The sequence below is a fragment of the Enoplosus armatus genome, chromosome 12 (assembly GCF_043641665.1).
Source record: "Enoplosus armatus isolate fEnoArm2 chromosome 12, fEnoArm2.hap1, whole genome shotgun sequence".
NCBI classification, from domain to species: domain Eukaryota; kingdom Metazoa; phylum Chordata; class Actinopteri; order Centrarchiformes; family Enoplosidae; genus Enoplosus; species Enoplosus armatus.
The window spans coordinates 7026159-7040768 of NC_092191.1; the positions used below are offsets into that span (position 1 = coordinate 7026159).

Consider the following 14610-nt stretch of genomic DNA (forward strand, 5'->3'; position numbering starts at 1 on the left):
ATCTACAGAAATCCGTATCATGCTACAAAAGTGAGAAATAAACGTCTTATATGCTGCCAACTATTAATTGTAGGTTTAAGTATTTTGAATGGTATTCTTTTTAAATGTATTGTTCCACTAAAAATAATAGCCTGAAAGATAACATCTTTTTTTTACCATCTAAAAAAATTCAAATCTAACACGGTGTACTTCTCTAGGTTGCCTGGCACGATGACGCAATGACGCTCCCTCCCTGTCTACGTGAAGCACTCGGTTTATATCTTTGGAAGTCACGGCAGGAAAGGCGGAGCGTTTATTTTCGAATTGTACACCTGACCCCGTGCACTTTTATAACATTTTCTGGTTTCAGCTGTTGTAGGCTACTTCACCACGATTGGCGTTTGATTGCATTCAAATGTTTTTTAGTCAGTTTTAAAGTTGGTGGTGCCCTTTTGAGAGTTAAATTAAACATCATGGGTAACATGTAACCTGATTCTTAATTTGTATTCCATTTTAACGTTTCTAAAGAGTAACAAATTGTATAAAAGATGTATTCATCTTTTGAATTTAATTACTTGTGTATTTTCTCGACAATATCGTCATTGCGGCGGACGGCGTGGCACAAATCGAACCATCCTGTCCGTTGGAGGGGCGTTGGAAGTTGGAGCAGGAATGCGCTGCTCTTGCTGTTGCTAGCGAATGGATGAACAACATGGACGACCCGCGGGGTGTTCAAACTTCCAAGCGAAACGGGAGCTCCAGGTCGTTATTATCGGCCGGTTCCGCGGTGGCAATGGAGATTAAACGGAAGAAAATACGACAGAGTGCCTTATTCCTGCAAACAGAGGTAACGTTATCGGCAAAGAGATAAGCTAACTTACGGAGTGGTCTTGTGTGTTTTGCCGTTAACTCTGAATCATAATGACAGCTCAGTTGACGCTGGAGGGGGTCCAAAGTGCAACGATACTAACGTAATTAAGCTAATATACGGTGCTTTTTAGTTAACACAGCTTCAATAACAACAAGCTTATTTGGTAAGCTGTGCTCAAATAACTTATTATGACTTGGGTTTTCTAACGTCTGTCTCATTCACTCACACCAACACACAGTGGCTTTCAGTTCCCAGGGACAAAGCTAGCGAGTTGGGCCAGTTATCCAATATGGGAGTTTCCCCTTTTCTCAGTTCCCTGAAACCAGAGCCGCGTACTCTACATGTTGAATGTTGCTGAGCATGTGCAGAAATAATGCTCTTCTATTTGCTCTAACACCGCTCAAACTAATGTCATTTCAGACCAAAAGCATGAAACGAAGCCCAAGTCTTCTGAACGACACTCTGCAGATAGTAGGGGACATGAATTTGTTGTACATACGACAGATTTCTAAAAAGCTACAGGTGCATATATTTTAGTTTGTAAAATGGAGGATGATGATGTTTGTATCCCTAAATCAGCTGTGCATGTACCTCTGAACTTTACTTCTGAACTACTTCTAACCCACCAAGACCAAATTTCCATACCACATTGAAAAGGTATTTTGAATGTAGCATGAGATGTTTTCAGACCAGATTATATCAGACATCATCATACTCCATTTAGGCCACAAATATGTTAGCTAGAACTACCCTGATACATTTTTCCTGCCGCTGTTCTTTTTTTTGCAGCATGCCATCCATACATTTCTATACTACGTTTTTGCCATCCTAATTGCATATGAGCTACATACATTCATGTACTCACTGTTATTGTCATCCCATCTAACATATTCAGTATGTTGGTCATTATTTTGCATCATTTCACCTCACACTGCCACAAAAAGTTGCTCTTGAGTGATGAAAAGAAGTTGGCTTCACTGCCAAGAGTATGACATGTTTAAACATCCTTGTCAAATTAATTGTGGTGGTAGCAAACCAGTGGCGCTAGAAGATCACATTTCCTGAGAGCCTCGTAATATTCGGTTGTCTTATGTCTGTCATTGGCAAAGAACTCTTAAAACCTTTAAAAGGTTTGTGCCAGAAAGACTGTGCCTTTTTGTTGTGTGCTGCAAATCAAATATTCCGTCTTTGCCAAAAAAACAACTCAGATTCAGAGGCACGCAAGGTTAAGTGCACTGAGGCTAGAAGAGGCTGGAGGTCGTCTTAAAAGTGTTCTTGTTTGTGTATATGAAATTTATGTGCATTACTTGTTTACTTGACCTTTAACACTGGAGGTGATTTTCTTCTTGCCAAAAACAACATTCAAGGGCAGCTTCACTCTAACTCCACTTTAGCAAAATCAGCATGTTTGCACTCTCTGTCTCTGGTCTCATTATAGTGTATTGATTGACGGACTAACGCAATTCAAAACATTGCAATGCATCTTTTTGCAAGCTGCTTGTCTATGTTTTGACATGGATTCACTTGGTTGTTTTGAACTTTCTCCTTTGAATATTCTGTCCAAGAAGAACACCAACATACAAGAAAAGCTTGACTTTGAGATTCGAATGCGAGAGGGTGCCTACAAGCTGCTGCTCGCCTGCAGTAAGAGAGAACAGGTTCTTAACGCCTCCAAGAACCTGCTGACCTGCAATGGCAGGATCAAAACTTATCTCACAGAGCTGCAGAAGAAGAAATGGGAGCAGGACATGATGGGAGCAGTCAGGAGGTGAGAATCAGAATTGGGTGCTCACTGTGTTCACAGGAGAGGAAGATGTCTTGTAAAGGTTTTTAGGTTGCACAGTTGCAGTCCCCCGCATTCTGTTCAGTGGTGTTTTTATGTTCAGCAGACATTATCAAAATATATAGTTATAGATTTAATTGAATTGTAATATATAATGTATATCTCAACTTGAGACAGGACTGAGTGGGTTTTGGAAAGAGGGTGTTGAATTTGAAGTGCTGTTTCGTTACAGTGAAGTCGATGTATTCATACGCAGATTGTGATAAATTGTAATGTTATATTCTAAATTTTATTTCAGACTTTCAGATCCAGTTTCAGATGACCGTGTGCCCTGTAATGGGACAATTGCAATGTCTGGTAAGATTGCTCCCACTTTGTCCAGAATCAATCACCACTCGAGAGTGTCAGAAAAGAATAAGACTCCCACTCTTAAACAATTAGATATAGCATAAAATGAAGTCCCACTTTAATAGTTTTTAAGGTAATTAATTTCACAAAATGAATATAGAGCATTTCAGAAATTAACAGTGTTGCTTTGTTTATTAACTTTTCTTCTTTGCTGATGTAGATCTGCGCATTCCTTTGATGTGGAGGGATTCAGACCACTTCAACAACAGAGGGAGTAAGTTTGTTCTTGTTTTTCTAACATGCATGCCCTCTGTTTAGTTTTGCCTCGTGCCATTTTGTGGATACTTGTGTTTATTACATACCCTTGTGTTTATTAGGCTCTCGTCGAGTGGCGGTGTTCTGTCTGATGCAGATTGGCTCGGAGGTGTTTGACACACAGATGGTGGTGGTGGACAGATCAGTCACTGACATCTGCTTTCAGGGAGTCACCATCTTGTAAGTATTTATTGCAGCTGTAGCTTGCCACATGCTGGAAATGTACTCTGTATTTAGTATTATGAATAGCAGAATATGTATTTGAATTATCCTCTCCAAACACGGACACATCTATTGTTGTGGATGTTACTGGTTACTTTTAGTTGTTCTTACGTGATATATATACATTTAATTGAGATTTCCCTGTCCTCCCTCATAGTAAAGAAGCAGTTCCTCAGTTTGAGCTGAAGGTGGAGCTGTGGAGCTGTGCCCTGGAGGAGGAGTTGACTTTGGTAAACACGCCAAAGAAACTGGCCAAGAAGCTCCGCAACTCCTTTGGAAAGACTGCTGGGAAGAAGCTCTGCCCTCTGTTGGACACTCCAGACCCTGACACCTTCCTGCAGTACAACCCCATACCCGTGTATGTATTGTGTTGTCCCATAAAACCCTTTACAGACTCTTGGCTCTCCATTTAAGAATTTTGCCGACAGGAACTAACTCGATTATAGCTTGTTACTTGAACAAAGGGTGTAGCTGCAGGCTCACACAACGGGTTTGTAAACAAATCGCACTGAGTGAGTATTGAAATAAAAGTTAAACCAATATTTGTTATGAATACTGATATGTTTAGCCTTTGGGCATTCATAGATTTTTTTTGTGCCAATAACTTGTACTATTTTATTGTGGAAAAAAAACCCAAGTAAGCTTTTAATGTTTCTGCCTGTATTTTATTTGAGTCTGAGAGGAAAGCGTACTTAACAACATTTAGAGCATCACATGAAACTCAACTGAACATCTGTAAATGATACATACCACCTGTTCAGTGGGAATGAGAAACATTGGGATCATTAGGCCTTTGAAGAAGGACATCATTTACAAAAAGTAAAATACTGTTGAGTATGTGCACATGTTGGATCTTTGTATATTGATGTGTCTTTATTATTATTTATTTTTTGGGTTAGAGTTGAGCAGAGTTGAGTTTATCTTTTATGGTTAAGCCTGGGAAGGAATAAAAATGAGTCAGAGCAGTATACTTGAAAGATTGCTAAACTCTGTGTATGTGTATGTGTTTGTGTGTGTGTTTGTGTTTGTGTTTGTGTGTGTCTACCTGCACCAGTGGAGCCAAGTACAGCCTGCTGGCCTACACTACACTGTGTCTGCCTGAGGCTGAAGGCAGCTTTCAGTCTCACTCCCTCATTGTCCTCCAAGATGGTAAGAAGCAAAGGCACAGAAATGTAATATCTGGGGATATAAAGGGATTATGCTTTTTAGCTCCTGATTTGATTCAGTACTATGGTAATGATACAATCTTTTTACAAAAAGAAAGCTAAAATTAAACAAAATAACCTGTGATTGAAGTTCTGCTTGGATTACTTTTCTTCCTTGCGTGAGTGATTAAATGGATAAGGAAGTGGGTGCTCAGGCAGGTTTTTGTTATCCAGCTCTAATTTCAGGGGTAAACATTTGGTATGAAATTTCACCGTGGTACATTAGCGTTCCGGTCCTCAGTGCATATTATGAGTTTTTACATTACTGTTATTGTTAAATGCTCATATGACAAGAAGCTATGTGACAGACTTAATGAGCACCTTTATCTATACATGACGCATACAGTAGTTTATTAACATTAACGCATGTAGATCTCTATATTTATTGTGTTTTATTGCCACTGCTGCTCTTCATCCCCACAGCTGAGTGGTCATCTTGGCTTCCACTTTATGGCAACCTCTGCTGCCGGTTGGTGGCCCAGCCTGTCTGCATGACACAGAGCATGATGACCGGCTACCTGAGCCAGAAGGTGCGTTGACTGCTGTAGTCATTAGCATAAGCTCCATAGCTGGTTCCTGGGTTGAATGCTTCAGTCCCGTTTTGTTATTCTGGTCATATTCAGCAAAGTGTGGAGGGGATGTACCGCTGCTGCAGTCTTTACTGTGTGCTGAGTGCTGGCTTTTTGTCCTGTTACTTCACCCCGGAAGAAATTGATGCTAAAGTGCAGCCCACTCTCAACGTACCCGTCAACAAGGTGAGACAGAATCCAAACCTTCACAATCCCCACTTTTTTCTGTTGAGCTTGTTGATGAAAACTTTCTGGCACTTTACTACAGAGACAACATAATAAAACACAGTACTGGAAGAAGTTTCTGTACTTTCTGTGTAAATTAAAATTTTAAATTGTAAAGGCGTTAAAGTAATAATGTTAACAACACCAGAAATAGCTATTGTTGCTACCCATGTCACTGTTATTGCTATCACTACTTTATTATCTCTGTTTTAATTGCGCTGTCTGGTTAGTGGAATTTTGAATTGAATATAAACATCACATTCATTATTATTGATTTAAATCTCAGCTCAGAGTTTCCTCTAACATTGCAGAATAATAACCAAAATACAAAATGCCACATTATTCACTGAGATCCTGCTGGCATCTTTGGCATTTTGCTGTTGAATCATTTTTTTTCTGCATTATCAGTGATGTATTTCTTATATCTGACATTGTGCTCTCATTTGTTTACCGTGGAACTCATGATGAGTAATTTGTGTTGTTTCTGCAGGACACCCGGATCCGTGTGATGGAGAAGGAGTCAGCAGGCCAGAAGTCCAGGACTCTGTCCATCATCAACCCTTCACCTGATGGGTCTCACACCATCGTCTTCACCACAGAAACCAGTGAGGAGCTGGAGGACTGGCTTGATGCCCTCCACCAGCACCTCTTTGATCAGAGTGAGTGTGTTTCTGTGTAAACATACAGCAGAAGGGTGTGTATGTATATATAAACTATTACATACAGGACATATGCGTACAGAGCAGGAACATGTTTGTATGTTTCCTGAAAAGGTCTCGTGTGTGTTTGCACATATATAGCAGATAGCATAAACTTTTATCTGTGTCTCTCATGCCTCTCCTTGTTTACAACCAGGCCAGTGGCTGCACTGCTGCAACCAGCTAATGAAGATCGAGGTCGCGTCACCACGGAAACCATCTCTCTTCCTCACAAAGCAGGCTGACTCTGTTTACAATGACCTCAGTGAGTAGAGTAATTGTAACGAGTGGCTGGAGTGAGTTAGATGAGGGTTAATAAGTTGTTGACCGCTTGATGTCGACTATTTTACAGGATTTGTATTTGTATGTATCTATTTATAGAGGATATGATGCTCAAAAGAAATGGGACACCATTTCACATGCAAATTAGAATATTATAATGTGTGCTTATGTGTTCTTTGTGAAATATTATTTTGTCTTCTCTGCATTTCAATAATTCATCAAACATGGAAAAAAAACATGAACATTTGCTGCATCTGTCTGACTTTATTTCACTGTTTGTTTATTTTGTTTGACGCGCAGGTATAAATTCACCCAGCAAGTTTGAGAGCATCACAGACATTATCCACAACAAGATAGAGGAGACAGATGGCCGCTTTCTTATTGGCCATGAAGAGGAAAAGGAAGCGGCTAATTGGTCCACTCTGTTTGATGGGTCCCATTCAATGGTAGTGCAGAAGAGTATTCTGTCCCAGAGCAAAACCTCCACCCCATGTTCAAGCCCCAACCCCAACACCAGCTCTACATCCATCGGCAACAAAAAGCGCCGTGCCCCACCTCCTCCTTCTGACAGGGAGCCTTATGCCCCTCCCACCTGTCCTGCCAGACCTCCGCTCCCTTCTCTTCATCGTCCTCCTCCTCCCCCATACCAGGAGAAGGAGAACTCCGGCACTTGCACTTCACGCCCAGCCACAAAGCCCAAAACTGGCAGACCGTCTCTGGATGCCAAATTCTCTGCCATCATCCAGCAGCTCCAGAGGAACAACGCTGGAGGAGCCGGAGCCCTCAGCCGGAAAAACGCTCCTCTGGGCGTCCTGGATGTACAACCACAAAGTCAGCCCCCTCTTCAGCAGCTGGAGTACCAGAACACTGACCCCTCAGGTGAAAATGGCTTCCTCAGACCAAGTCACGGTCCTGGTCCTGTTCCTGCACCGAGGAGCAAACTGAGGAAGTCTTTCAGAGAGAGGATGAACCTTAAAGCCTTGTGACCTCGACCTTGACCTCGACTATATCTAGATTTAATCAACTAACCCTACCATACCACTAATACAAGTAAATATACTTTTCAACTGAGCTGGGTGACGTTGATAAAACCAGATGTCACAATATATTTGACTGTACCTCAATAGTGATAATATGATGATATTGTGGGCATGACCGTTGGTGTGGTCCTTCAACATTTAAAGGAACAGTGTGAAATTTGGGAAATGGGCTTGTATGCTTTCCTGCAGAGAGTTAAATAAGAAGATCAATACCACTCATACGTGTATGCTAAATATGAAGCTGGAGCCAGGAGATGGTTAGCTTAGATTAGCATGAAGATTGGAAAGTGGGTGAAACAGCTAGCCTGGCTCTGTCCAAAGGTAACAAAATCTGCCTACCAGCTCCTCTAAAGATCACTAATTAACACGTTATATTTCTTTTTAATCCAAAACCTGAATGTAAAAATTAGGTTAAAGGTGAGTTATGCTCAAGACCTTACCTACCGTCTTTATGCTAAGCTAAGCTAACCCTATCTCCCAGCTCTAGCTTCATATTGAGCTGATAGTAGAGCTTATCATATTTCCCAAAATGTCTAACTATTTTTTTTTAACCTGAAGGATGGATCTTAAGAAAAGATCCTCACAATGTCCATCATGACAACCCAAATCCCAGCTGACACCTCATATCACAGTATCAAAGTTATATCGCTACATCTCCAGCTCCACTGTCCATTTATAAACTTTTTTCATGTGCAGCTTAAACCACGGATGAAATTGAAAGCTGCATGTTGGCTTGAGCACTGCCATCATCAATCCCACTAAAATGGAAAGGCTTATTTCTCAGCTCTGCCACTGGAATATGGACCGAAGAAAGAGCCTTTGCAAAAGCACTCAAATTGGAATTGATCCATTGGCCGACTGTGGACGAGTCATTCCTTTTGGAACTATTGACTTATTCCACTTACTGTGACAACTTTATGACCACTATAGCTGATTTTAAGGGAACAGGATTTTAGGAGCAATTGCAAGCACTAATGTGACTTTTCCATTTCCCAGAGGTCTTAATAATGGAGTGACCTTGGTTTTCAGTGGCTACACACTATGTCCAACATAATTTAACACTGCAGCCCATAAAGGCTATGAACATAATTGAATGAATGAGTCTTTTGAGTGGCTAAAATAATGAATGCCCTTGTGTTTGTGTTTTGAACATATCCAATACTGCCAGCCACTAAATATTTCAACCACTTAACCATCACGTGTTGAAGAATGGTCTTCATAATTACACAGAGTGTACAAAACATTAGGTTTAGCTACTTTCTCTGAAATTGCCTGGCCAGATGGAGCAGCATGGTGAAAGCTACAATCCCATTTTTCTTTTATCTCACCCTCTAAATTCAGTTTAATCAAGAGGGGGAGATGTAGATTTGTGGGGAGGCGGATTACAGGAGGATTTAGTTTAAGCCTTGAAAGAACTGAGAATGGATTGTACAAAAGGGGGATGCTGCTCAATATTAGCAGTGTGCTCCTAATGTTTTCTACGCTCGGTGTGTACTGCCAATACACTCACTTTGATGTACTGTATGTACCTGGAAAAGCAAGGGAAGGTTCAAGAGTCAAACCTCATAGCATTAGTTTTACTGATGCTGGTGTTGTTAGACTAAACATGCTAGAGACAAAGAACATTAAATTACATGCCAATATTACTTACAGTTATTGTGAAAGCTAACATTTCTGTATAGTATTTCAGATTAACTGTAGCACTGCGTATCAGTGTAGAAGCATGTGATATAAATGTACACCTGCTTTATAAATAAACAAGGACTGAACATTCTCACTTTAATCAGAGCCAAACTAATGAGACAAATTTATATGAATTTACTGTTTTTAAAAAATGTCTTTTTTTTAATAACATTTGTTAATTACACAAGACGGCAATAACAGTAACAGCAATAATTTGTAATTTTTTTTCTGTAGTGTTTTTGATTTAAAATGTTCTGTGCTTCCTCTTCATAGTGTAGTACTGCTGTGTCATCTCAATGTTAGTTTTAGCATATGAATTATTTAGCCACTGGCACGGTGTTTATGTACTACTAAGTAGGAATACATTAATCTTGTCCTAGTGCAGAATCATTTGTGCATAATGCATTGTAATAAAAAAAGAAAAAAAAAAGATTGTAGTTATTTTTGGTTCTCAAAAAGTGCAATTTTCCCCTCACTGTGTTCACTGTTGTCTTGGAAGCTAACTGTTTTTTTATTTTTATTATTGCTGATCTGCAATAAAACGGCCTACATTCTACCCTGGTGAGGCTGCTTTATTTTTGCTGAGCTTGGAAGAATTACTGAATATTTTTCATGGTAAAGGTTTACCAGGGGGTGGCAATAAAAGTCAAAGCATAGCTTTTATTGCAGCCCAACACACATCCCATAGAGATACATGCACGGGCACATTTCTCTACTGCAGCAAATACTGGAGAGGCTTCTCTGGCTTTGAGCCCAGAAGTAGCCTGTTGTGAAGATTAAGGCGGATGGAATCTCATAGCCAGATAATGGTATTACAATAATAAAACCCCATTCACACTGCATTTACTCAGGAAAAAAACAGAACATTACATTGACATTAGTACACTGGTGTTAAATATCAGTTTATTCAGCCCTCACTATTTATCTGCAGTTCAGTTAAATAACACCACTGAGGAAACGTGTATAGATAGTAAAATATTTTAATTAAATATACAGGAGGTCATATCATACAAAATGTCTTTATTTTTTTGTCTTGCTCGCCAGCTGGGTGATTGGTAAACAGATGGCTACTGTATCAAAAACACTTTCAGGATGCACATTAATGGAAACAACGTGGAGGGAAAAAAAAGTGAAACGACAAACAAAAAGTATCCTAATCCTTAAGTTGTAGTGTTTGTTTAAATCTAACATGATCACCGTGACCTTGAAACACAGCAAACAAGGACACAGCTAGATTGTGTAACCGACTTTTATACTGTTTTTATACTATTTACAGATTATAACAGTTTATATGATAACAACCACGCGGTACTATCTACAGTGCTATTTACACAGAAAATAAGACAAGAGAGAGGGGTTGTCATGAATTGATCCCGTATGAATGTTCTGTACAGGAACCAGCACTAATGCCAGTTTTACCTACACACAGCAATGTACAGTACTTAATCCGATATGAATGTCTTTATCTAAGTATTCAGTAAAACTTTACACATAGACGTTTACAGCATTTTTTTTTCTTCTTTTGAAACACCAGACATGTTAACTGTGTATTTCGACTATCCTGGATTGCAATTATAGTGGTTGTAAAAAGCCAGAGCAGGTGTTGTCTTTCCACCTCAGGCTACGGAGCATGGCAGGCATACTTTATGGAGTCTGGTACCTTTTCATCACTGCTAGAAAACACATAGAGCACACATGCCCTGCGGATGACAGACACCAGACCTGTGTCAATATCAACTATTGGTAAATCTTTTTAGGTTCTGACTGACACAGTTAAGCTAAGTGAATAGATTTACTTAAGCATAAACACTAACCATCAGGTTAAAGCATAACTGTTTAAAAACTTTAAATTTTGTGCCTTACCTATCAAGTCTGGTGTCTGATAGTGTGCCATATAGTTTTTGTATGAGTGTCTGTGTGCTGCATTTCAGACAAGAGTGACAGTAATATTGATATTCCTACCCTGCTACAGAAGATAAACCTTAACAACTGTAGTGCTAACTCTAATCCAAGACTGCGAAAGGCACAGATATTTGCAAAGCAATAATATCCTAAGTGACAACATTCCTATCAAATCATACAGTGAGTCTTTTCAGCGTGTTGAATAAAAGAGTCTGTTCGCCAGAAAAAGAGCTTTTCAAGTCAAGAACAAAAAGATGAAATGCTGACTTCTTGTGGTGAGCATTCCACAGCAGACGGCTGCTTCATTATGCTGGTCCTACAGACAAAAACAAGCTGCTACAGTCTACTCATCACAAAGGGTTCTGAGGGTTCTGGGGGTCAAATTACTTTCAATTAATTATAATTAAAATGTAAATGGCTTACCATTTACTCTAACAAAAAGAAAACATTCATGATTTGTCAACAGATTGAACACGACAACTGCTTATGTTGTATGATCCGAACTGAAATACAGTTTAACGAATAAGAACCCAAACTGAGTAAAAAGTGAGTCTACAGTACATCTGTTACACACAGCACCTCTGAATGTTATGATGAAACTATTCCATGTTATGCAGCACCGTGGTGAGTGTTAATGTCTATTCCAAGGAGTCCAGGTGGATTTACTCTGGCACAAACAGGCAACAGCTTTCAGCGTGGAGACATGTAAACAGATGCAACACCACTGGCTGCCTAAAGTGTAATAATGCACTAAACAGCTGTTGAACATTGTTTGTGATGATGAACGCACCTCTAGTTATATAAAGAATTTCATTTACATTGTCATGTTACTTGTAGTGTTTTTAAGCAAAAAAGTTTAGCCCTCAGACGCAGTAAACAAATGGCTTTTCTCTGTTGCCCTCCACTTTTCACACATCCAGAGCAACAACCTGACTCATGGTGACTGAGAACGGCAAACTGATTTGTGAGCACAAACACATGAGCACTGTGCAAATAAGGATACGACGACAACAAAACAAGATACAGTAAGTGGTGATAAAAATAAAGAACAGTGCAAAGTATATAAACAAATGCATACACAAATAAAAAATAAAAAGAAAATGGAATTTTCACTCTACAGACTGATAAACTCATCAGTCAGGCAATCAGCCAAAGTTTTATAATCAGTGTTTATTTTCGACTGAGCCACAATCCCCGAGCAAGAGAGACAGAAAGACAAAGAGAAGCTGAAAAAGTTTCTGAGGATGAAGAAGGAGAGGGAGAAACAATTAATCCACTCTCCCTCACAGTCTGGTGCTGGGGTGTACCGAGGACAGCTGAGGTGGTGGGAGGGTAGAGAGAGGGTACAGGTGGTGCAGCAGGTCCCCGTACAGTGCTGCCCCACCCGGGTGCCTGTAGAAGGGGTGCGGGCTGGGGCTGGAGGCCAGCAGCTGCCTGTGGAACATCATGGAGTGGAAGGCTAACGGGGGCATGAGAGGAGACACTGCTGACTGGCTCTTCAGGTACTGCAGACCTGGGTGCTGCTGGAGCCCGTCCTGGGCTCCTGGTGAGACCAGGCTGCCAGGTGGGTACATGCCAGGGTAGAAGGGCACGGCGTGGTGTGGGGGATAGGTAGTTGTTGGGTGGCCCTCAGGGAGATGATTATTGAGGTGAACAGCGTGGGCCGGCTCAGCTGGCTTTAGCTCTTCTGGGTCACTGCGTCGGATTGCACCTGCAGGATGGATTGGCGTTACCACACGGACTTTCCTCTCTGGGACGTCCTCACTCTCGGGTTCCACTAGGCTCCGCTTACTGGGTCGAATGGGGCTGGTGAGGGACGAATCACTTGAAGCTTTTGGACTGGGAAATGGCTGCGATGACTCTGCTGGGCTCTGTTTGGGGGGAGAGATGGTCATAGGAGGAACGCGGCAAGCCTTAGGATGGGAATCTAAACCCTGGTGCATGAGGGGATATGGGAGACTGCAGAAGGAGGGCTTGGAGAAGGAGGACACCCTCTGAGAGAGAGGTTTAGAGATTGTGAAGTCTCTGGGCTCATCTTCTGCCTCTCTCCTCTCTCCGTGTGTTTGAGTCCTGTCACTGTAGTGAGATCTGTAGGCCAAGCCCTCTTGCTCCAGGCCGCCACAGACAAAACCCTGGCCGCCTTCGCGGTCCCTGGTGTAGTGCTCTCTCCGCTCTCTGTTGGGGAAGCCGGCCATCCTCTCCTGGCTCAGGCAGTTCTCGGTTTGCCTGTACAGACTGTGGAGGTGAGGAGAGGAGTAGCAGTCACCTGCGTAGCTCCGGGGCTGAGCCGCTGGGCCCTGGAGTAGCGTCTCCCCGGCGTTGTCTACACCATCCTGGGTGTGGGTTCGGGGGAGATAGGGCTGCCACGGCGGATTGACTTGAGGCTGGAGGTGATGGCTCGTCCGGCAGCTGTAAGTCTCTGAAAGCTCTCCGGCAGCACTCCTCTCTCCACTGGTGGCTTGTTGGTGAGGCTTGCTGCTCTGGGCATGCTGGATGACTGATGGCCTGAATATGGGTGCTACCTCCGGGACGTTGTCTGACACACACCCATGCCTCTGTCCTACCACCTCCTCCTCACCCTTCCTCTTCTCCTTCTCCCTTTCAGACACTGATATGACAGGGAGAGAGGAAGCAGCTGTGGGAGGTGGAGGCTGATGAGAAGGAGAAGTAAAGGAGAAAGGGTTGGACTCACTGACTTGGGAGAGGAGCTTCTTTTTGGCTAAAGGAGACATGACCCCCTGACTGGCTTTGCAGTAGGCAGCCGTCTGTGCGGGGCCCTGCGTAGACTCCTTCTTAATGACCCCATAGTCTTCTTTCTCTGGGAAGGAATCTGTGCTCAAGTCTATACACTGTCTGTCTGCCTGCTTACACATTGGTAACACCTTCCCCACTCTCCCACCATGACTTTCTATGGAGTCTTTGACCCTGGAGGAGGGCTCAGGCAGAGCAACATGTCCAGCAGGTTTGTTCTGATCCCAACGGTGAGGCAGGTAGGGGTTTTTAGGAATGAAATGCCCTTCAGTTTGCTGTTCACAGGAGAGTTTTGCTTGGAGGGCCTCGCTGATTTGCCTCCATTCAGGCTGGGGATCTGGCCCCGTGTGGAGCGGTAGACCAGCATGTGGGGCTCTGCAGTCTGGTTCTTTGAGGCAGAGTGACGATGGCTGCTCCACTGCCAAGGACTCCTCTTTCTTCAGGGTAAGATGTAACTCTTCCTCCTCTATTACAATTGGCTCATCTCTCAGAGATGCCTCCTGTTTTATGGCCACTGACAGCTCGTCATTTTCCTCTTCCCCCTTGGAGTCCTGCATGCAGAAAAATGATAGTTGTTACAGTTGTTTCTCAAAGTAAAATACACTCCTATATTTTCTTATCATTTGGCAATTTCAAAGACAACAGGAATTCAGGACAGAGGGTGAAGCATTGATGAGAAAGCACAAGGAGATTAAAATTAAATTGAGTTTAGAGCGAGAAGGAATCTTGATGAGGCA

The 14610-nt window shown here is 42.0% G+C and overlaps 2 protein-coding genes across 2 annotated transcripts in view; one reads left to right on the forward strand and one right to left on the reverse strand.

The window, feature by feature from the left end:
• The first annotated feature begins 682 nt into the window (after positions 1–682).
• Positions 683–7483, forward strand: rtkn2 (rhotekin 2). Its single transcript, XM_070916404.1, has 12 exons — positions 683–826; positions 2419–2618; positions 2932–2990; positions 3202–3255; positions 3359–3476; positions 3676–3876; positions 4573–4667; positions 5147–5253; positions 5347–5478; positions 6008–6176; positions 6373–6480; positions 6798–7483. The coding sequence occupies exons 1-12, from the start codon at positions 683–685 to the stop codon at positions 7481–7483; spliced, it is 2073 nt and encodes a 690-aa protein (XP_070772505.1).
• A 4909-nt stretch (positions 7484–12392) lies between these two features.
• arid5b (AT-rich interaction domain 5B) overlaps positions 12393–14610 on the reverse strand; it is a 70222-nt gene continuing 68004 nt past the window's right edge. The window contains exon 10 of the mRNA XM_070916205.1: positions 12393–14424. Within this exon, the coding sequence (XP_070772306.1) occupies positions 12406–14424 (2019 nt within the window). The 3' untranslated portion in view covers positions 12393–12405. The remainder of the gene's footprint in view (positions 14425–14610) is intronic.